Below are 21,282 nucleotides of genomic sequence, written 5' to 3'. Positions count from 1 at the left end.
ATTTGCTCTTATACATGGTGAAATTTGTAAGCCCATGGCTGGATTACATAGGAAATAAAACATGACATGAATGAACAGTGTTTTTTGCAACGGAAAGCTTGGCGAGAATCCATTTCTCCATCTATTTTGTCCCTCCAGGCTGACCGTAGTTGTTTGTATCGACTGCAGAGTGAGCTTCGTGTCGAGTATGTGGTACAGAGTTGTACTTCTTCTGTTAAAACAACACTGTTATAGTTACCACAGACTCTACTAAAGTTGAATATCGGGTTTGTAGTCCGGAAATACACCTGTACACGTGAGTGTCTCGCGCATTAAACTACTGTCCTGGCTAACACGTGCAAAGTGACCACACAGCCCCTTGCAGCACTGCATCAGGACACGAGCTGCTAGTGTAGAGCCAGTCTAAATAAACCAAATAAAATCAAAGTATGAGTGAGTTTGAAATGTCTTTATCACTATGTTGTATTTCACAGAAGAGGCTGCTGTCATCCGTCTCCTCAATGGGTTTACTGAATGCAAGTCAGCTTGCACTGAGAGCTCTCAGATGCTACCTGAGTCCCTTTTCATCATCCAAATCATGGCTCTCCACCAAAGCCTCCCTGCTGGGGGACAAGAACCTCCTGCTCATGGGTCCTCCTGGAGCAGGGAAGACCACAGTGGGGAGGATAGTGGCCCTCAGACTGGGACTGCCTGCCATCGATGTCGACGACGATGTCTTGGAGACGACGTGGAAGATGCCCGTCGCTGCCAAGCTGGCAGCAGTCGGCGGGGAGCGTTTCCTGGAGGAAGAAGGCCAGGCTTTGTGTAACTTCTCTGCCTCTGGGTGTGTTGTTTCCCTGACAGGCTCCAACCCTCTGCACGCTGCGGCGATGCAGCACGTCAAGGAGTCCGGACTGGTCATCTACCTGGATGTGGACGGGGAAGACATCATACAGAGACTCGCCAGGATGAAGGTGAACAGGATCGTGGGCCAGGAGACAGGGGCGTCCATGAGGGACATTCTGCGTTACAGGAAGCGCTTTTATGAGAAGTGGCTGGATGTGCGGGTGCTGTGTGGGACGGGGGACGCGGTGGAGGAAGTGGCGGAGAAGGTGCTGAAGGCTGTGGAGAGATATCTGAACCACGACGCGGAAACCTTCGTGTCGACCAGGAGTCACAGCGTGGACTCGTCCAATCAGAAGACATACTTCAGCGATGTGGTAGTTGAGGGTCTGGCCACAGATGGAGGCCTCTATGTTCCCAAAAACGGCTTCCCAAACATAGGTGCTCGTGAATGGCTGAGGCTGGCTGACATGTCCTACCCGGAGCGAGCGTTAGTTTTGCTTGAAAAGTGCGTTCACCCATTGGACGTCTCCGCTCTGGATCTCAGGACTATGATAGTCAACGCGTATGGGTCGAACTTTTCCAGCGAGGCAGTGGCACCTGTGAAACATCTCATCCACAATCAGTACGTCCAGGAGCTGTTTCACGGCCCCACGGCCTCGTTTAAGGACCTCGCCTTGCAGCTGATGCCCCAGCTGTTCGCCTACTGCCTCCCACCGATGTGCAACTACCTCATTCTGGTAGCCACATCTGGAGACACTGGGAGCGCCGTGCTCAGCGGCTTCAGCAGGCTCAGCGGCACCGACAGACACAGGACCGGGGTGCTGGTGTTCTTCCCGGAGGAAGGCGTGAGTGAGATCCAGAAGCTTCAGATGAAGAGCTACAGGGAGGACAACGCCAGGGCCGTCAGCGTCCTGGCAGACTTTGACTTCTGTCAGAGAACCATGAAGAGGATGTTTGGAGAGTCTGGGCTGACGGGGCACCTCGCTGTCGAGTACGGCACAGTCCTCAGCACCGCCAACTCCATCAACTGGGCGCGGCTGTTGCCACAGGTTGGCGCAGTAGATTCCTTTCTATAAGAGGGCTTTTACACAGCGTTTCCACTCGAAAGCTCAGGTGTTATTAACTCTATACGAGTGTGACAGTAAGCCACGGGAGTGTGACAGTGGTCAGCATGCACACTGGAGCAGCTGCATGGAATTCAGCCATCATTTATTTTATTATTTAGACCTGGGTTGTTTCTACTTTTACATGTCAAAAAGGTCAACGAGGCAAAGGTGAGGTAGTTTATAAGTCAGTGGACGCTGCTCGGAGCGTACCAGCTGCTTGAGCCTCAGGTGGACTGTGAAACTCACGGATATCAGTCTATTAGTTGTATTTTTAATGCCACGCTGTGAGACCTGTCGTCAAACTGCTTGTTTATTCCGACCAAAAGACCAAAACCAAAAGATTTTGAATTTACAATGCCATAAAACAGGGAAAAGCAACACATACAATGAACAGAATGATTGGCATTTTTGTATGAAATATTTGACTAAAATAATAATAATAACTCCATTTAATCCAGTTGGGTTGAGTGCAAGAAAATGAAGCTTGGTTTTGCTAAATTCTTGTTTTGAGGAGTCACCAAACGTCTATATTTGTTTTATTTATTTATTCAGTCATATATATATATATAATTTAATTTCCGAACATGATGGGATGCTTTATCAAGGTTTTTGCCTGAAATCACTCACAAGACTGACATTCAATTTAACAAGAGTGCTAACTTCTCAGGTCATTAAATAATGTATAAAGTAGATAGTAGTGGCAGATTGTTTGATTTATTTTAAGAAACTGAGAAGGACTAAATAACTTTTTTGTGTGAGGCATCCATGTGTCTCATTCTAGCTTACAACAAGGGAACTAGTGTACATGTTGAGTTAGATGCAGGATCTCTGTTGAAGTTACAGCTTTATAAGACATGACATTTATTAGCGTTGTCTGCTGTATTTCTATTTTGAAACAATATCTAACACTATTCTGATGTTTTTATGTGACATTTCATCTGTTGTGTGTCAGATTCAACACAGTTATGTTTTTGTGACGCAGCAGCTCACTTAACACACTTTTGTTAACTTTCCCTCCTCTTGCAGGTGGTGTACCATTCCTCAGCCTATCTGGATCTATACAGAGACGGTGTTATCAAGTTCGGGGAGCCCATTGATGTTTGCATCCCTTCTGGTAACTTTGGCAATGCCATGTCAGCTGTGTACGCCAAGCAAATGGGCATCCCGATAAGAAAAGTCATCTGTGCGTCCAACCACAACCGCATCATCACAGACTTTATGACCACAGGCGAGTACGATCTCCGGGGACGGCCTCTGATGCTCTCCCACTCCCCGGCTATAGATATCCTGAAATCCTCCAACCTCGAGAGGTTTATCTACCACGTCTCAGACGGAGACGGCCGTCTTGTCAAGGAGCTGTTCACACGCTTGGACACGCAGCAGCACTTTCAGGTTCCCAAGCCTCTTCTTGGCAGGATACAGCAGGAAGTGCTGGCTGGCTGGTGCTCTGAAGACGACTGCTTGACTGCCATCCAGAGCGTTCACACACGGACCGGCTACGTCATGGACACACACACCGCCGTGGCTAAAGTCGTGGCTGACAGGCTGCAGGACGGCTCGTGCCCCGTGGTGCTTTGTTCCACTGCTCACTACGGGAAATTTGCTCCCGCTGTGTTCAAAGCCTTACAAATCCAAAATATTCCAGAGGATCCTGTTGAGCAGCTGAAGGAGCTCGCATCTATCGCGTCTGGACCAGAAACACACAGAGACATGATAAAATGTCTGAAGGAGAGTGGCAGGACGGGACACACAGTTTGTCAGGCTGAGTACAGTGTGTTAGTTGAGGAGGTGGAGAGCATGATACAGGACTCCTTCTTGAAAGTTAGGTAGGAATGTTGTAGCTTTTCCTAATGTCCACCTTCAATTAACATTCTTTTTAAGAGAATGTGTTTGGTGTTTCTGCTTTTAATTTAAATGGTGACAGCTGAAGAGAGACAAGAAAGGTAGGGGAGAGAGAGAGAGAGAGAGAGAGAGAGGGTGAGAGCTCTACCAGGTGAGCTACTGGGGCCCAAATAAACATTAATTTAAGTCAGAATTAATTATTTACAAGAGATATATCCTTCATGTGTCCTGTTTGTATCATGTTTCCTTAATTTTTCTAATGTATTAGTAATGTTTTTTAAACAAATGGAACAAATAACAGGAAAATGCGCAAGAAATTCAAACAGCAAAAGAATGAATTAAAGAAAAAATAATAATTGATTTTAAAGACTAATCCTGCCTGAGCCTTCAGGAGTGAGAAAAAATGAACACTTTCACCCTAATTATGCTGTAATCGAGCTCTAAACTGTTTTCTAACTCGATTTATTGATTATGCAACATTTCTTTACATCATTATCTGGAGCCCTGGCCCACTAGATGGGGATGTCTCCCTCTTGGCCACTGCTGTGTGCGAACACTGGTGCCAGCACTTCAGTAGCTGTATATGAGTATTTCTGTAATAAGAATTAATTACTGACTAAGTCAGAAGGTCAAATAAACTGTGTGTGTGTGTGTGAAATCAATATCTGCAGTCAGGCAGATAATCGTCAAGTTAATTGTATGCTCATGAATTCTACTGTGACAATATGTCTTTTGGATTTTATATATAACAGAGCTATCAAAGCCAGGTCTCACAGCGTGCCATTAAAATACAACTAATAGACTGATATCTGTGAGTTTCACAGTCCACTAGTCGGCACATGAGGCTGAAGCAACTGGTATGCTCCTATCAGCATCCACTGACTTATTAACTACGTCACTGAGGAGTATTACAGAAAGGGTTTGACGTTTTGGGATGTATACTACCTGATAAGTTTCTTGGAAGTGGTTAAACCTTGAGTATCCAAGGAAAGGCATTGTAATCATAAATATTTTACTCTAGAAATTTCCTGGAATTGAGAAATGTTTGACCAGCATAGTGAACTGTGCTTTTACTATGATGTCTCCAATATTGGGTTTGTATATATATTCAGACCAATTGATTAAAAGATGTGTTATTTCTCTTTCTTTTCGTTAACATGTTACCTTTCTGTACTTATATAAAGAGAATTTCTTTTGAAAAAGAGTAAATGGGGAAAAAATCTTCACATTTAAATCCAATGACTTCTAGCACAGTGGTGCCCAACCTTTTTCCTTAAGGGATCCTTTCTCACTTGTTGAACTGATGACCCCACAAAACATGTTTGATAGATATTAGAATTATATTAAATGCATAACAAAAACCATACAGAACAACTGATAAACTGTACAATTATCCTAAATAGTGAACACAGTAACTGCTGAGTAAAATGTATGATTTAGTTAAATTGGATGAATATTGCATTAGAGATTAGTTTTCCTCATAATTTAGAGGTAACTTTTAGTTCAGTTCTCTGTCTGTATTATGTTTTTGTTTATTTTTCAGCAATCATAGATGCTTAATAGGCTTCTTTTTTCTAATGCAGGACGAGCCTGTTTAGCAGAGTGGAGGCTCTGTAAAAATATACTGTAGCTTGTGTTCAGATCTTCACACTATTATCTTAAATAAGAATATGAACTTTTAAAATAACTATTTCATTAGTTTTCACAGAAATGAACGACTTGCTGAGATATAGGAACACTGTGTATATTTTTTTACGCTTTCTTACACCCGTGAAAAACCAGAAGGCCTTGTGACCCCCCTGGGCAATGCACACAAACAAAACCACATTGCTCTTCTTTGCCAGACATCTGTCAGAAGAAACATCATGTAGTACAGAGCCGGGGCGGAGTGGCCCCTGAGGGTAATTTTCCAGCCCTTCCGACGTCACGCCATCAATAACAGGAGAGTCCAGAAATGAATCCTGTCTCTGTGGCTATCAGTCGAGTCATTTAAATCCAGGTGCTGCCTCAGCAGCCGTGGGGAGAGGAGGGAGGAAGATAAGTTTCATAGATCTCCAGGATTGCTTATGACTGCAGTTGTTAAAATAGATGGAAAGTCAGGCCAGATTTGACAAAGCACTTTGCCAGCACGTCCTCTGATCTGGATCACTGTCTCTCTGTGTCTTTGCCAGAGAGTGTTCTCTACACTTTTCAACTTCATTTTTTATACTTTATTAAAAAAAATATTAATTTGTTCATTAAACATACACTGCATCGCCAAAAGTATATGGACACCTGAACATTACGTCCATATGTGATTATATCATTTGTGTCTGACACTGATGTTGGGTGATAAGGTATTGTAACCATGACAATGCCCCCCAAACATTAACAAAGCAGATCATGTGTCATTCTAGAGGGCAATTACGAACGAGGACAGGTATTCCAAGTATACTTGGAAAATGTACTTGCACCACTATGCACCCGTGATCACATATTACATCACACCTAGGATTATTAAAGTATTTCCGATTCTGATTCTGATTCTGATATCTTAACAGCAAGATATGCCCCCATTTTGTTGTCTGTTTTATTTCTTGTTAAATACAAAAAAAAATATTTCAAAAGAACAATTTCTGCATTAACAAAAACAATGCATGCAGCATTGGCCTCATATTTGGAGATATGACTGCACCATATACGTTGGTTTACTGCTCAGTGTTTGTGTGACAGTGAGAGAGCAACATGGAGAATGCAGTCTCTCTGTGGTTTGATCCATTGCTCTTGACAGAATCAAAGACCGGTGCTCTGGTGTTAGAGAGAAAGGTGTTGAGGGACGTCATGATAAATTACGACTTGGACTGTTTCTTTTGAATCAGTGCAATATTTTACGATCCCTCCTCTGACTATACTTTAGTGTGTTTCCATGCTCACAGGATGACAGATCACCTTTTTGCAATGCATGGCTGTTATATAACACATGGTCACATACTGTAGGCTTCTCTGGACCAACTCTGTGCTTGTTCTTTCTCCCTTCCTTTCTCTCTGTCTGTGGTTTGCTTCACTGTGAGCACTGGCCTTATTAATCAAGCTGCTTGGCAGGTGAATGTGAGGAATGGGTGGGTAAGTGTCTGGAGGGGGAGGAGGGGTTGTGTGCGGCTGCATGTGTGTGTGTGTGTGTGTGTGTGTGTGTGTCTGGTGAAGGGAAAGAGAGAGCCAGCTGTTGCTCAGCACCTAGTGGCCCACGGCTGGGTGAGCAAGGATAATTGCAGGTACCAGCCTGTTCCCATCTCCTTAATGTGAACCTGTGGCATAATGGAAACTGCTCTTTCACAGTGGAGGGAAATAGAAAGGAGAGAGGAGGAAATTAATGCATCAGAGTTTGGAAAGAAGATCTGGGGAACCATGTTGATTTGAGGCTCTTCTCCCAAGATCCCAGAATATATATTTTTGGTTATTTCTGTTGAAATCCACAATGTAGTATTTAGATTTTGTGAAAAAAACAGTATTTGGTACAGACATCACTTCGATCTGCAATGTGGTCAATGTAAGTAGGAAAACTTGAAATAGTTTGCCTTAATATCTTTTGTTATTTGCTCCAACTACGTTCATCTTTGTCGTCTTGGTTACAACAGAGTCTCCTACAACATTAAGAAGGGGCTTGTTCACCATGTTTTCTTCTCCTTTCCCTGACAGATAAAAACACTTGTCAGTATAATAACATTTCTGAAGCCATCACCACACAGAGAAATAAACACCTCCTCAACACACACAAAAATCCTCAAAAATTGTTGACTGTATCCTGATATTTGTTATATAAATCCTTAAAAATTAGGCAAAATGTATTGAATATAAGAACATTTCCCCACCGGAATTTCCCCATTGTGGGACAAATAAAGGAATATCTTATCTTATCTTATCTTATTTGATATCAATCTAACTCAATATGCCCCATGTGCATTTTTGTTTAGCTGCATAACACCCCCAAGTTGCTAAAATAATACAAAAGACTACTGTCTATTCAGCCAATCTAACCTAATTCTTGTGACAAGATCTGACAAGCAGTAAATTAAATAAATTCAGCCAAATAAATCCAATCCAAAATAAGTTGTGTTTTTGTACCATAAGGTTCTGATAGATTATTGATGTATTGGAATAATGTCACATTTTAATAGATTTTGAAGAATATTTATAGAAGAATTATATATTAGGCAGCCATATTAACCTCTGCCGATACAATTAAGGTCCCTACCTTATTATATTTATGTAAAATAATACATAAAACTAAGTAAGTCAACATGTCTTCATTGAGAAAGTGAATTGCATCCTTAAAGAGAGTCATTAGCATTGGTTTCAGTGGAGTTGCACTGTCCTATGATGGACATTTATTAAGTAAATGTCATTTCAGAGGCTTTCCTCCCTGCCAAGAATAAAGCCTACAGGGGGAAGAGGTCATTCTTGTCCGTCATGGCACACAAAATAGTCACATTTAAAAATGTTGGCATGAAATACTGGCACTAACCGTTGGTTCTGAAGTGGAGGTAAAACACTCCCACGACTGCAAAGACCTAAGTTAAAGTCTTGGCAGCAGCGGCTCTGCCTTGGCCAATGCGCTTTGAATAACACAATTTTGAGTATTTAAATGGGAAGTCAGTGAGGGATCAAGTCCTGATCCAACTCACATGCTGGTCTACACCCTCATGGGGTCTGTGATGACGGAGACTCACACTGAGAATTTGCAACTAAAATCTTGAAATCTTAAAATCTAAAAATTTGAATTACACATTGTGCAGGTTTAGTGGTTATTAAATCTTCTTCATCATCACGACGAGAAGCGGTTGAAGTAAAATATACCACAATGTAATGCTCAATTAGCCTAAAATGGATTTAGTTAGTGTTAATTATGCTTGTACTTTACCTGTAATCATGTTTTTGTTGAATCATTAAAATAAATACCATTTGTAGTTGATGGTATAACCTTTTATAACTTCTAATATATTTATAATATAATTATTTGCTTAACTGCCTCATTAGTATTATTAAAAAATACAGTATTGTACCCTTTTGCTATTATTAAGCTGCGGTTAGGTGCATTTTCAACCCATTTAGGGAAATTACATTATTTTATCTTTATGACATTTTAATGATTTTACAAAAACAGACACGATCAGTTTATTTAAAACAATTAATGTAAAAAAAATCTGTTGTGTACTTGACTTTAGTATATTCCTTTCATGCTAGAAATATTTTTTACTTTTTACTGTACTGCCAAAACAAGTCATCTGATCTGACAACACACTTCTGTACATGTGTGTTTGTGTCTAGTTGCTTTTTTTAGACTGTCTTATTAAGAGTATTATTTCATAGTGAGGACTTTTTTTCCGTGATCAATGGTTGCTTTCTGGAAGCAAGAGCCAAACAATCAGCCAACACATCTCAACATCGTGTTCACCCGAGGCGTCCCTGCTAATTACCTAAGACATTGATTTGCACCCCTACATACCTCTGCGAAGTGTGAGGAAGAGGAGGAGAGAAAAGAGAGCTAATGAAGGTGTCAACAGGAGCTCGCCACCAGAAGATGATTGTTATTGGATTGAACTCATTTGCATTTTGATGCAGGCTCAGGGCTGAACAATACGCATCGGTACCTATCTGCTGTTAACAGTCTTTGATAAGCACACAGACAAAAAAGCAGTGCTTCAATTCAAGGTGAACAAAATAACTGAATGGTCCTGAAACAGATTACATTTAACTTATGCCTCCATCAGGCTTCTGGTGACCGTCTGCCAGGATCTTCTCCTCCCAGGGATGAAGGAAAGAGAATCCATTTCTCACTCGGAGAATGAGAAATCAATGACCCCGAGATGGATCTGTGTGAAATGAGATATGAGCCTCGTCTCGGAGGACTCTGCAGATTGACAGCTGACTGACAGGGGTTAACTGCCAGAGAAGGCCCGACAGGCTTGAAGGTGTAAAAACCGACCCTCTCGGACTCTCAACTCCAAATATACTCTGGAACTTAAGGTTAAAATGTTACATGTAGGCCGGCTGTTGCTGGATTCCCAAGATATTCTTGTAATTGACTGCTTGCTTACCCCAGACCCTCTGCTGCTACGTCTGTTAAGCTTCCTGCTCCTGTACAGCAGTTTACACCTATAATGGTGGCAGATTTATCACTCTCTTGGAGTATTTGCTAAAACAATAGATACATGATTCAGTCAGAGAGTTAGACCCTAAACTTGTTATCCAAAGCCTAACATATGCGCCATGCTAAGCTCTGTGTCAAATTTCAAGGTCTTACAATAATTTCTAATTCTAAGAAGCTCCAGCTATTATGTGGAGGACTTGAATACAATTGACCCAATAACATTTGCTGTAGTAACTGTCTGGCATCCAAGTTACTCTCTTTTACAATTACAGGAGTTGAACTTTAATCCCAGACAAAGGAAAATCAACTCTCAGTTACTTTATTACATTGTTTTTATCTTAGTATTGGCATATAGTCTACCATATGACACAATACACACTGATTTAGTTATATAGTTACTCAGTTAACACACACTCATGAATACTTGGATTGTAAAATCATTCATTTGTCCGTGATTATCTGTAAGTTGTTTCAAAGTCTATTGTGTTTCCGGGAACTGTCACTTTTATCATTGGAGGGCACTCTTATCATTTTACAGCATCTATGAGATTACCAGTAAATTCCTTTTTCTTTATTTTTTTACTGTTGTTACGGGTAATCATCAACCCTTTACATGACCAAGACACTTTTATTAATGCTACTTCCGGCCCACAGCATTTAAATAGATGCAATTCCTCCACATGTGTCCAACTGTCATGCCATTCTGAAGATGGCCTGCAGACGCACAGACTGCCTCGCAAAGCCTCTGTCAGGCTTTTTTGAGAAGCTTGGATCACTTGTAGGCTCCTATCCTTGTTATTTCTTTGTAGTTCCTCTGATACTCTCAGCGGCACTTGGCGGAGGCTTCACTTTTCTCAAAGACAGGGAGGACAATGACTTTGAGCGGCAATTCACACCCAGGAAAGGACCCTCGAAGGCAACAAGAGCATTTGTCAAGGAAAACTTCCCCTACAATGACTCCATGTTTTCAGAAGACAGGTTGTACAACAATGACTACTTTGCATCCATCATTGCCGTCTCAACTAACAACTCGAATATATTAGCAAATCCTGCCTTTGAGGACATCATCAGACTCAACAATAAGATCCTTAATATCACTGTGTACAATGGGACACTAGGTTTCAGTGAGTTGTGTGCAAGAGACAATGGAGAATGTGTCTCAAACACCATCCTGGATATCGTCCGCTCTAATAAAACCGATCAAACCGGCATCATCTTCCCTGTGTGTACATACAGATCCAGCTCAGTGTTTCTGGGTTCTGTGCTAGGCAAAGTTATCACAGATGCCAACAGCTCAGTCATAAGTGCTCAGGCTGTAAAACTCTTCTACTACTTAGATAGCAAGGAGAGCACAACTAACGCCTCAAAATTATGGCTGAGAAAATTTAAAAAAGTCCTATCAGAAGAGACGGACAAAAAACACATTGACGTACGTATCACATATTGTTCCTTTCATTATTCTTTATGAAATGTTTAAATATGTTCCAAGGGTTTTCTGTCCATATTCTTTTAATATTAGATACAATTGTGTGGTAAAATTTGATGATCTTTGAACTAAAATTGAAAAGTGCATTGCATTTCTGGAACAATTTTGTTGTTAATATCTTTATTTATTAAGATGTTATATTTTTCATGTCCAAGTCATTGAAGGTGAAGATTTAGGTATTTGTGTCATTTATGTCAACTAATATTTTCACAAAAATGTATCCCCTAAAGGATTGTCTAAAAGTTGTTTTAAAGCCTTTTTGCACTACCATGAATATAATTCTGGTGAAGAAATGCTCATTCACATTTTGTTTTATTAAAGATCTTAAGTATAAAACTATATTATATACTATATACTATAGATCTTAATCATAAAAGATCCACAATTGATAATTTGTGTGTATTTGTAGAGCTAAATGCAATAAATGCTGGCATTTGATCATCATTTGGGGAATTCAGTAGCACCACAAAATGGACAATATGCATCACCGTTAAAGTATATAAAGCTGGATTTTGTCTCATAGCTGAACTTGAGATGTTAAGAGAAGCATTAGCTAAGTATCTTAAATAATAATGTGCAATACAAAAAGCATATAGAGGCATTTTTTAAACATATTAGTTACAGTGTGTCTGCTCCCACTGTATCTTTACACTTCCTTTTGACATAAAGTGGTTGGAAACAGTGCAGACACATTGTTTTGTCCTGAATATCCAAGCTTTGCTGTCACACTGGTTTTATCGCTGTGGTGAAATCCACATGTCGTCTGACTTGAGCGCTCATGTTGGCTTCTTTTTGCTGTATTCTAGGTGTCTTACTACACCTCCAAATCCAAGCAGGAGGAGATTGACAGTCACATCACAGATGGCTTCCCTTTATTCCTCATTACTTATGCCTTAGCTATCACCTTCTCGGTCATATCCTGCCTGAGGTAAGAATGATCATTGACTGTCACAGAGTGAGCGATTTCTTGACTGCAGGCCAAGTCCAGGACACAGAGAGCTGTTGTTTATCAAATTGACTGGTGCAGGAAAGCCACAGACAGGTTACATGCAGTGATAACAACAATTTCAGCATTGCTGTGTCCAAACTAGGGTTGTTGCAATTTAAAAATGTTTTACTTCATATTTAGTTTCTGTAAGGTGTAGTTGAGAGTAGGTATATCTGTAACAGCTAGATTGTGGTCATACAGGGAGTGGAGAAAATGCTAAATTGCTGATTTTTCTTAAAAGTTTGAGTCTAAAATTGGGTATATTTAAAAGTGCAATATACCAAATACTGCTCTTCATCCGAGTGTTAAGTTACTTGTTGAAATCAACGATTTTGTTTTGTTTTACTGTACAAATAAATTATGTGCACATTTTAGTATTTGCTGATAAAATGCATGCATCTGTGCTGCTACAAATATCCAACATATACTAGATTATTGTGCGGCTTCTTGGATTGAAGTTAGACCTTTCTTACAGTATATTGTTAACTTTATTAGTTGCATGATTCTGCTAGAACAACCTTTTCTTTACCTCCTTGACAGATCGGACAACGTTAGGAACAAGATTTGGGTGGCTATCTTTGGCGTCTTATCCTCTGGCCTGGCTGTTCTCTCCTCCTTTGGCCTGCTGCTTTACATTGGAGTGCCATTTGTTATTACAGTCGCAAACTCTCCTTTCCTAATACTCGGTAAGAAAAGGCTTTTTTTGTTTTAGACTGTTCTAGTAGTTTTAGGTTGTGGTTAGGAGGAAGCATCCGTCATGCTTGCAAAAGCATCGGTTCAACATAACGGACAATGCATGGAGGAATGACATGGAATGTGCCAGTTAATGTTCATTTTCATACTGACCAGCAGTCAGAAAAAAGGGCATGTGAAGAATCGACATATTGCAGGGATCTCAGGCAACTCATTTATTAAATCTCAGTCTTCTCCTGATATACATTGTCAGTATTGAATCACATTGTCAAGAAATGAATGGCTTAAATTACAATAAAAATTGTTTTCTGATGATAAATGATCTTGTTATCTCGAGAAATAAATAAAAGATAAATTAACTTGTGATCTTCATCAGCTTCCGTATTCAAGTAATTAATCTGCATTAATTTAAAGTGATCACAGTTGTTAACCACTGAGCAGAATTTGAACTTCCTCATATATTTTAGGAAAGATTATAGTTTATTATGTTTTTTTATGGTTTACATTAAAAATACAGTGACTCAGAGCTGTGGTTAATTTTACATCACTAACATAATTTTTCTTACAGGAATCGGTCTCAACAATATGTTTGTTATGATGTCTGACTGGCAGCACACCAACGTGAAAGACTCAGTGCCAAAGCGGATGGCTCACTCCTACAAAGAAGCTATCATGTCCATCACCATCACCGCCCTGACCGACATTCTCAAGTTCTCCATAGGCGTCACGTCCGACTTCCCATCAGTGCAGTGGTTCTGCCTGTACACCACCACATCCATCATATTTTGTTACATCTACACAATCACCTTCTTTGGAGCCTTCCTGGCTCTAAATGGGAGGCGAGAAGCCAGCAACCGGCACTGGCTGACCTGCATGAAAGTACCATCAGACAAACAAGTTCATCATTGTGAGGTTTATAACATCTGCTGTGTGGGAGGCAACTATGATAAGGACACTGGAGCAGAGAAAAAACAGCTAGCGAGTAATTTCTTTAAGGATTACTACGGCCCGTTTTTGATCAAAGCCTGGGTCAAGGGAGTTGTAATCATCCTTTATGTGGTATATTTAGTTGCAAGTATTTATAAATGCTTCCACATACAACAGGGGATTGAGCTGTATGATCTGGCAGCTGATAACTCCCACGTTACAAAATTCAACCGTAAGGATAGACAGTATTTTTCTGATTATGGTCCATCTGTGATGGTTATTGTAAGTGAAAAATTCCCATATTGGAATAAGACCAAGAGGCACCAACTTCAGGGATGTATGGAGAACTTTAAAAGGCTCCAATTTGTACATGAGGATATGTATACATCCTGGCTGGACTCGTATATGTCATATGGACAAGAAACACATTTAAACCTTGATGATAAAGATGTGTTTCTCAAAAATATATCACATTTTTTTGATTTATTTCCTTATTTTAAGCAAGACGTGAACCTCTCTGGAGATGCCATCCATGCATCCCGGTCCTTCATTCAGACTGTTGATATTGCCAATGCCAGCATGGAAATTCAAATGCTTGATGGTTTTAAAACCACTGTGGGCAGATGCCATGCAGCATCTTTATTAGTCTATAACCACAAATTCATCTTCTACGACCAGTACGGCGTAGTAGTCAGTAGCACGATTAAAAACATTGGCGTGATCACAGCCGTGATGTTGGTCGTCTCTCTCCTGCTGATTCCAAACCATCTCTGCTCATTATTGGTGACTTGTTCGATTGGTTCAGTGATTGTTGGGGTAACTGGTATCATGGTGCTATGGGACATCACTCTCGATTCCATATCCATGATCATTTTCACCGTCTGCATCGGCTTCACTGTCGATTTCTCTGCTCACATGTCTTACGTCTTTGTCTCAAGCAAGAAACCGACTGCTAATGACAAGGCTGTGGACGCTCTCTCCAGTTTAGGCTACCCCATAATTCAAGGGGCGTTGTCCACCATTTTAGGGGTTTCAGTGTTGGCCGCGTCCAAATTTCACACATTCAGAACATTTTTCAAGATCTTCTTTCTCGTCGTTTTTATTGGGATGCTTCATGGCCTTATTTTTGTTCCCGTAGCTCTGACATTATGTACATATCGCTCAGCTGAAAAAAAAAATGAAGATAAGATTATAAAAATCAGCAAAATATGACCACTGCTACAATGCTGATCTTGTGTAGCTAGTTATGACTATTGGGTAAATTTACAGAAAGATTACTTTGAAAATGATCAATGACCGTTTAAAGCAAAAACTTCCCTTTTTGGAATTTATCTAACCCCATAAGTATCGAAAAATGTGATTCAGTGAAGCCTTTTGCCATAATATTTATGGAAGAACAGATTACTGTACTTTGTAAGTTATTCATTGTAATATTCATGTCGTCTTTTTTTTTACGGATGATGATGAGTTCAGTTCAATTGGAGGTGTTCTCTAATTTACCATTTTACAAATGACAATAAAGTCTTGTGTTTTATATCAAATTGTTTCCTTTGTTTGCTGTTTTTGTGCAGAAACTGACTTGCTTAGAAGCTGACAATCAAATCCAGCTGCTGTTCTGATACACGTCTAGTAACGAATGCATACACATGCCCCATGTGTACCATGCTGCAAGGCCAATAATATCCTGTTATCATTAGTGTGTTGAGTACAATGCCTCTTATTAGGCAACTTATATCAAAGTTGCTGTTAAACCATCAACTAGTCTCACTAACAGTACAAAATACAACTTTAACCACAATTTTACAGTGACATTTCTTTCATTGTCAGAGTAAGCAATAAAACATTTATTGATTAGTAAATATCTTGCTGTTTCTTTACAGATATATTGTAAACAGTAGTTTGTTTTTTTGCACTATTTCTGCAAACCTGTGGAAAAATGAAACACTTCAGTGTCACAATGATGACTGACTTGGGTTTTATGAATTAAATTGGTAAAGGATTACAGTTGAATTACTGGTTAAATCTCTGAGCAATATGATTGATTTGGGTTTCCTCTAAAGCTGCATCAACACAAATCATTTGAACACCATTCACAGGCCTTGAAAAGTCATTTCAACATATTATATGAATGTAACCTGATAATGCATAGCTTTAGTTGGTGCCCTGAAAATCCTGCAAATAGGGTTCAAAAGCAGGGGGACTTCTGAAACGTTGAAGCCCGGATCAAAACTGTCAAATAGGACAAAAAAAACAATCAGATTTTCATACTGTTCAAATGTCACATTATTCCAAACTGTCCAAATCAGGAACTGGTGTTGAAGATGTATCATGGATCTCCGGCTGGCAGCACATTAACATTAAGAACCCACTGCCCATGCAGATGGCTCACACCTTCCAAAGAAGGTGCAATGTACACCTTCGTCACCATCATCATCACTGTGACTGATGTTTTTTTTTCTTTGCTTCAATTTCGCTCTCTGTAGCATTTCGGTGGCACCAACATCAAAATGGAAAAAGAAAGGAAAGAAATATTTCTTTTAATGTTAGGAAAGGTTCTGTCCCAGGCACAGATACAATCATAAATATTTATTGTAAACCACAGAAAAAGATTTATTAAGCACACAAACCTTGATTAATAGGATCATTTGCAAAGTATGGACAGACAAGCTTGACTAAATAAAAAAAAAATGTTCTCCACAGTGTAAAAAATACAGCCATTTTGCCATACTGAGTATGTGCAGCATGAATTTCTGGCAGTTGCTGGATTTCCTGTCATTTGCTTGCAGATGTCAAGATTTCTAGACAGGACGAGCAAGCAGTCTCGGATGCAGCTGTATAAATGTTGGTCAAGATAATCCACAAGGTCTTCAGGTTCAGACTTCCAGCATCCCCGATGGCCTGTGCAGCACGTAGCCCGACTCTCAGCTCTGTCACCCTTGGTCACGCCTGTCTTCCTCACCCTCCTTCCAGGACGAGATGCCTCTAGCTCACACAGCGTGACGTGACATGCCCCTACACCCAGTAGAGAGAGAGGGAGAGAGCAACCTTAGAGCTTGAACTAATAAGAAAGAGAGAGACTGATAGTTTGCTGACAAAGTAAAGAAATAGATCAGATCCAAATCCTTCAGTTTAGTTTGCTTGACTAACACACGGAGGGGCAACAGCTTGCCTCAACTGTAACTGAGTTTATTGATTAGAAACATGTCAAGGTTGAAGGGAAGGCATGACCGAATTTCCAAACCAATAGACCCTGTAGGTTTGGGGAAATGGTCGCCCAGTTTCATCTCAGACTATTGTTTTACTTTCGCAAAAAAATAAAAAGACACAGTACCATGGATAGTTTTTAGTGTGTATACATGGAGGAGCCCAAAGGATATCTATGAAGTTTGCCGCTGGACTGTTTTTGCTTACAAAAGAGAAAGTGAACTTGAGCTTGCATATATGGGCGAAAGTTTGTGGACTCCCAAATAAAGTATGTGGACTCATCTCAAAACCATTGGACATTAATATGTTGCCTGCACTCACTCTGGGTTAGTGTTAGGGTTAAGTCTTTTCACAAGATTTTGGAACCTGGCTGCAGGGGTTTGCTCCCATTAAGCCACAGGATGTTGGTCGCTGATGTTGGGTGAGCTCTGACTGGTAGTGTTGGAAGGGGTTGAGGTCAAGTCATTTCTTTATAGACAGTGCTTTGTGCACGAGGGCATTGTCAGGCAGAAACAGGAAAGAGTTGCGACATAAAAGCACACCATTGTCTAATATATCACTGTATGCTGTAGCATTATGGTCTCCTTTAAAGGCCCTGAAACACACTATTTTAAGGCAAAGTTAGAACAGGGCACTTTCTGTCAGCGGGGCTTAGTTAGAAAAAGGGTGATGTCACGTACTTCCAAGCACCAATCAGGATTTGAATCTGACTCTGATGACAGTTGGGGGGTTTGGTCACTATTAATCAAATGTAATCAAACTACACCCAAACAGTCCTGATGAAGCACAAAAATAAATAAATACCCTTTATTTAAATAAATAACACCTGAAGAGGGCTTTTCAATTTTTTAAATTATTTTTTTGCTTATAATCATGAACATTTAATGTTATAGAGAATTCGGCTACTTATTTTCAGTTGATTTAATTTAATTTAAGGAGTCTAGTCCAAAGTATACACATCTTACACAGCCATACAGTGTGTATACTGTCTTTAATCAAATATCTTATTGACAAAGAAGCAGCAAAAACCTGCTTATTTTAACTTTTATTTCCTGTTTTGTATTGAATCCCATTGGAACTGTTGGACCCAAAAGACATCAACAGAAAACAGAAATAAAACAAAATAAATAAACATATAAATAAAATAAAATAAATCCTCAGGATGATATTTCAACCAATCTTCATGCACAAACAGACCCCCCCCCCCACCTAAATATCATCAGAGAATTTGTTTATTCCATATTGTTTTCACTTTAAAGTGGATTTAATAAATCTTTTTTCGACTGCTGGTAATGAGAACAAATGTGTATCAGGGATCTTAATTAAGGACTTAATTTGGATAAATCAGCCACACTGATCAGTTTCAGCACCGGACAGCTCCCTAAGCGCTTCATCCGTTTCAGCACCGGACAGCTCTCTCTCCGCGCCACCGAAACGCTTCGCTGTGATTGACAGAAGAAGCGGCCAAACGCGGATCAATGGCGCTTCTGGAGCCCTATGCGATGATGGAGAAGACGGGCTTTAAGGGCGCACAGCTCCTGATGTAGGCCTACTTAATGCTTGTTGTGGTCGGAAGGGGGCGGAGTGCGTTTGTCATCCAAGTGAGAAGCTCCCTGACTCGGTGCCTATAAAAAATATATAAATATAATAATAACCTGCCCCCTTTTACCCCTCCCTTCCTCCTCGGTTTGATTCAGTCTATGTAGCCTACGCGCACAGGGAGAACGTCCGCCGCACGGCAAAGGCAAGACAGTCTTGTCTACAGTGAGGGAGAGAGAGGTGGGGGGAAACAGCTGCAAGCGGATACTCAACATCAACAAGCTGTATGAGGCATCTGTAAAGAAGAAGAAGGGATTCGGCGAGGACAGCGAGGGGGTTCCTTACGTCCCCCCCTCCCTCTTCCTCTGCTTTTTGATTACAAGAAACAGAGGCGTGGAGCTTGCAAGAATATCCTACAAGTGGTGAAGCGATGGTTTAGCGGAGCAATTTGGTTGGATTTTTTTCTTTACAGCACGCACGCCCAACGACACTGTAATTCCGAGCAGCAATCCCCCCCTCAAACATCTGTGGACGCTTTCCTGGAGGGAGATGGCTGTTTTCCGGCTGTCGTTGCTGCTGCAAGTGGGATTTGTGATCGGATCAAACCATAAATACGCGGAATGGTCAGCGCATGGAGGAGATATGAGAGCACAGGAGCCGATCTACGGCGCTCAGACGCACCGTCGGCAGCTGGCGCATCTCCGCGCTGGGGAGACGGCGGAGCTGCCGCAGAAAGCAGAGGAGCATCTCCCCAGGGTGGTCACGGCTTTTCTTCACACGGGGGACTCGACCACCTTAAAGCACGCCAACTGCTCGCGGAAGTACGAGCTCACCTCTCTGCGGGGAAGGTCACAAGCCGTCCCGCATTACTCCATGAACAGCGTGCTGGATACGGTGCTGCACGCCACAAACTTCCTCAACATGATCCTGCAAGCCAACAGGTCCAGGGAGCAGAGTCTCCGGCGAGACATTGAGTGGTACCATGCCTTAGTCAGGAGTATACTGGAGGGGGACGCCAAGATCCACCGGGCGGTTGTCACTTTTAGCGCAGATACGTCCGTGGCGCGGCCCTCGGTGCTCCTCCAAGCCACCAGGGCCGGCGGAGAGATAGTCCTCCAAGACCTCTCCAGCATGGCCCACCATCATCTGCACAACCGCACCGCAGACACAGAGTGGTACCACGATGTCAAAGACAAGAAGAAGCCCAGTTTCCATAAGAGGGTGCTCAGCCAAGATTTTAGATCAGTTGACAATTCTTTAAAAAGAGGAGAGAGTTTTATCCCGGACAAGACGCATGTCAAGTGGTCTGCCCCCTACCTGGAGTGTGAAAATGGGAATTTTGTTCCCCGTTGGCTTTTGACCTTATCGGCTGCTTTCTATGGCCTGAAGCCCAACCTGGCTCCTGAATTCAGGTAGGTAGGCACACAGCTGGTTTAAAAACTGAAAGGTGATGTTAAATAGAAAATCTGGTAAACAACAAGTTCAGCAAAACATCGCTTTTGTCATTAAAAGACCCTGATCATAAAGCACATGTGGTGCCTTTACTTATATACTATGAAAGTACAGATTAGTGTGAGAAGGATGCATGTCCTAAAGGTGAGTTCAGGTGACCACCAGTACAACTCCAATCTCAATACCTGTACCTGGATTGGGTTAAAGGTGCTCATACTTGACTCTCTTTACTCCCCCAACATACCGCAGCTTCCCACTGGCCTCCCCTTGTCTTACAAGTGGGGGTTTTCTTCTCTCCTCCAGTCTGACAAGGCGGCGCGATGCTAAAAATAACCCTGGATGTTACTGGATGTAGCAGCGGTGGAAACCTCTGGCTACAGGCCCTAATTTATTTTTCAAACTCACTCTGCTGCATGCTTTACTACTCAAGAAAATGTCGCGTGCCCTTTCTTTTCCCTTCTTCAAGGAGGGCTGCTGATAAATCTGCGATGAGTCAGAACCTTCCTGAGATGAGAGGCAGCCAATTTAAAAAAAAAAGAGAAAAAAAAGCACAGCAGCCAGCATCAGCATATGAAGATAGGCTAAAATATGTCTCATATTTGGGTGCTTTGTACAATCGTGTCCTAAAGCCACCCCTGCTGCTGCAGCCTGCTTGTGTAATGTGCCATGTTTATGCCACCAGTCCTGATGTGCAGTGGAAAGTGTTAAGGCTCCATATGATCCTGACCAACATCTTCCCAATGAATATTTAATCCAGATCACTAGTTGTGTGTGTACTGCCTTCAATGAATCTTTAATTGATACACTCGAGTCGCTCACAGGCAGGCACGGATTGCAAATGAGTCAAAACCTGCAGTGATTATACTGTAATAGGCTATCAGCTACCTGGTGTTATCCAGACTAAAGCCTTTCAGAGCAGCTTCACTCACTTAGTCTCACTGAAGCAATCTGAAAGGAAATTAGCCTGCACACTCAACTGATGAGCAGTCAAAGCTGTTTTACACCTGAACTCCAGTTTACAAGCCAAATGTATGATTTACTTTCCTTCCACAGACAAAGGAGCTGTTTTGTTTTCCATCCCCCCCCCCCTTTT

At 41.3% G+C, this 21,282-nt stretch overlaps 3 protein-coding genes across 3 annotated transcripts in view; all 3 read left to right on the top strand.

Annotated features, from left to right (window-relative positions):
- The first annotated feature begins 141 nt into the window (after nucleotides 1–141).
- Nucleotides 142–4,915, top strand: LOC118322376 (threonine synthase-like 1). Its single transcript, XM_035654045.1, has 3 exons — nucleotides 142–295; nucleotides 474–1,874; nucleotides 2,958–4,915. Exons 2-3 carry the CDS (start codon nucleotides 501–503, stop codon nucleotides 3,759–3,761), a joined length of 2,178 nt encoding a protein of 725 aa, XP_035509938.1. The 5' UTR covers nucleotides 142–295; nucleotides 474–500; the 3' UTR covers nucleotides 3,762–4,915.
- Nucleotides 4,916–10,593: 5,678 nt separating this feature from the next.
- On the top strand, nucleotides 10,594–15,510 carry LOC118325594 (patched domain-containing protein 3-like). The gene is made up of 4 exons (XM_035658356.1): nucleotides 10,594–11,329; nucleotides 12,193–12,314; nucleotides 12,915–13,060; nucleotides 13,636–15,510. Exons 1-4 carry the CDS (start codon nucleotides 10,610–10,612, stop codon nucleotides 15,204–15,206), a joined length of 2,559 nt encoding a protein of 852 aa, XP_035514249.1. The 5' UTR covers nucleotides 10,594–10,609; the 3' UTR covers nucleotides 15,207–15,510.
- Nucleotides 15,511–19,101: 3,591 nt separating this feature from the next.
- gpr158a (G protein-coupled receptor 158a) overlaps nucleotides 19,102–21,282 on the top strand; it is a 59,409-nt gene continuing 57,228 nt past the window's right edge. Inside the window, exon 1 of the mRNA XM_035653527.1 lies at nucleotides 19,102–20,149. Within this exon, the coding sequence (XP_035509420.1) occupies nucleotides 19,287–20,149 (863 nt within the window). The 5' untranslated portion in view covers nucleotides 19,102–19,286. The remainder of the gene's footprint in view (nucleotides 20,150–21,282) is intronic.

This window comes from Morone saxatilis, unplaced genomic scaffold, assembly GCF_004916995.1.
Source record: "Morone saxatilis isolate NCDOM2014 unplaced genomic scaffold, NCSU_SB_2.0 Contig0, whole genome shotgun sequence".
In the NCBI taxonomy this organism is placed as follows: Eukaryota; Metazoa; Chordata; class Actinopteri; family Moronidae; genus Morone; species Morone saxatilis.
The sequence above is the reverse complement of the archived record's forward strand: the minus strand, read 5'-3'. Positions and strand labels throughout refer to the sequence as shown.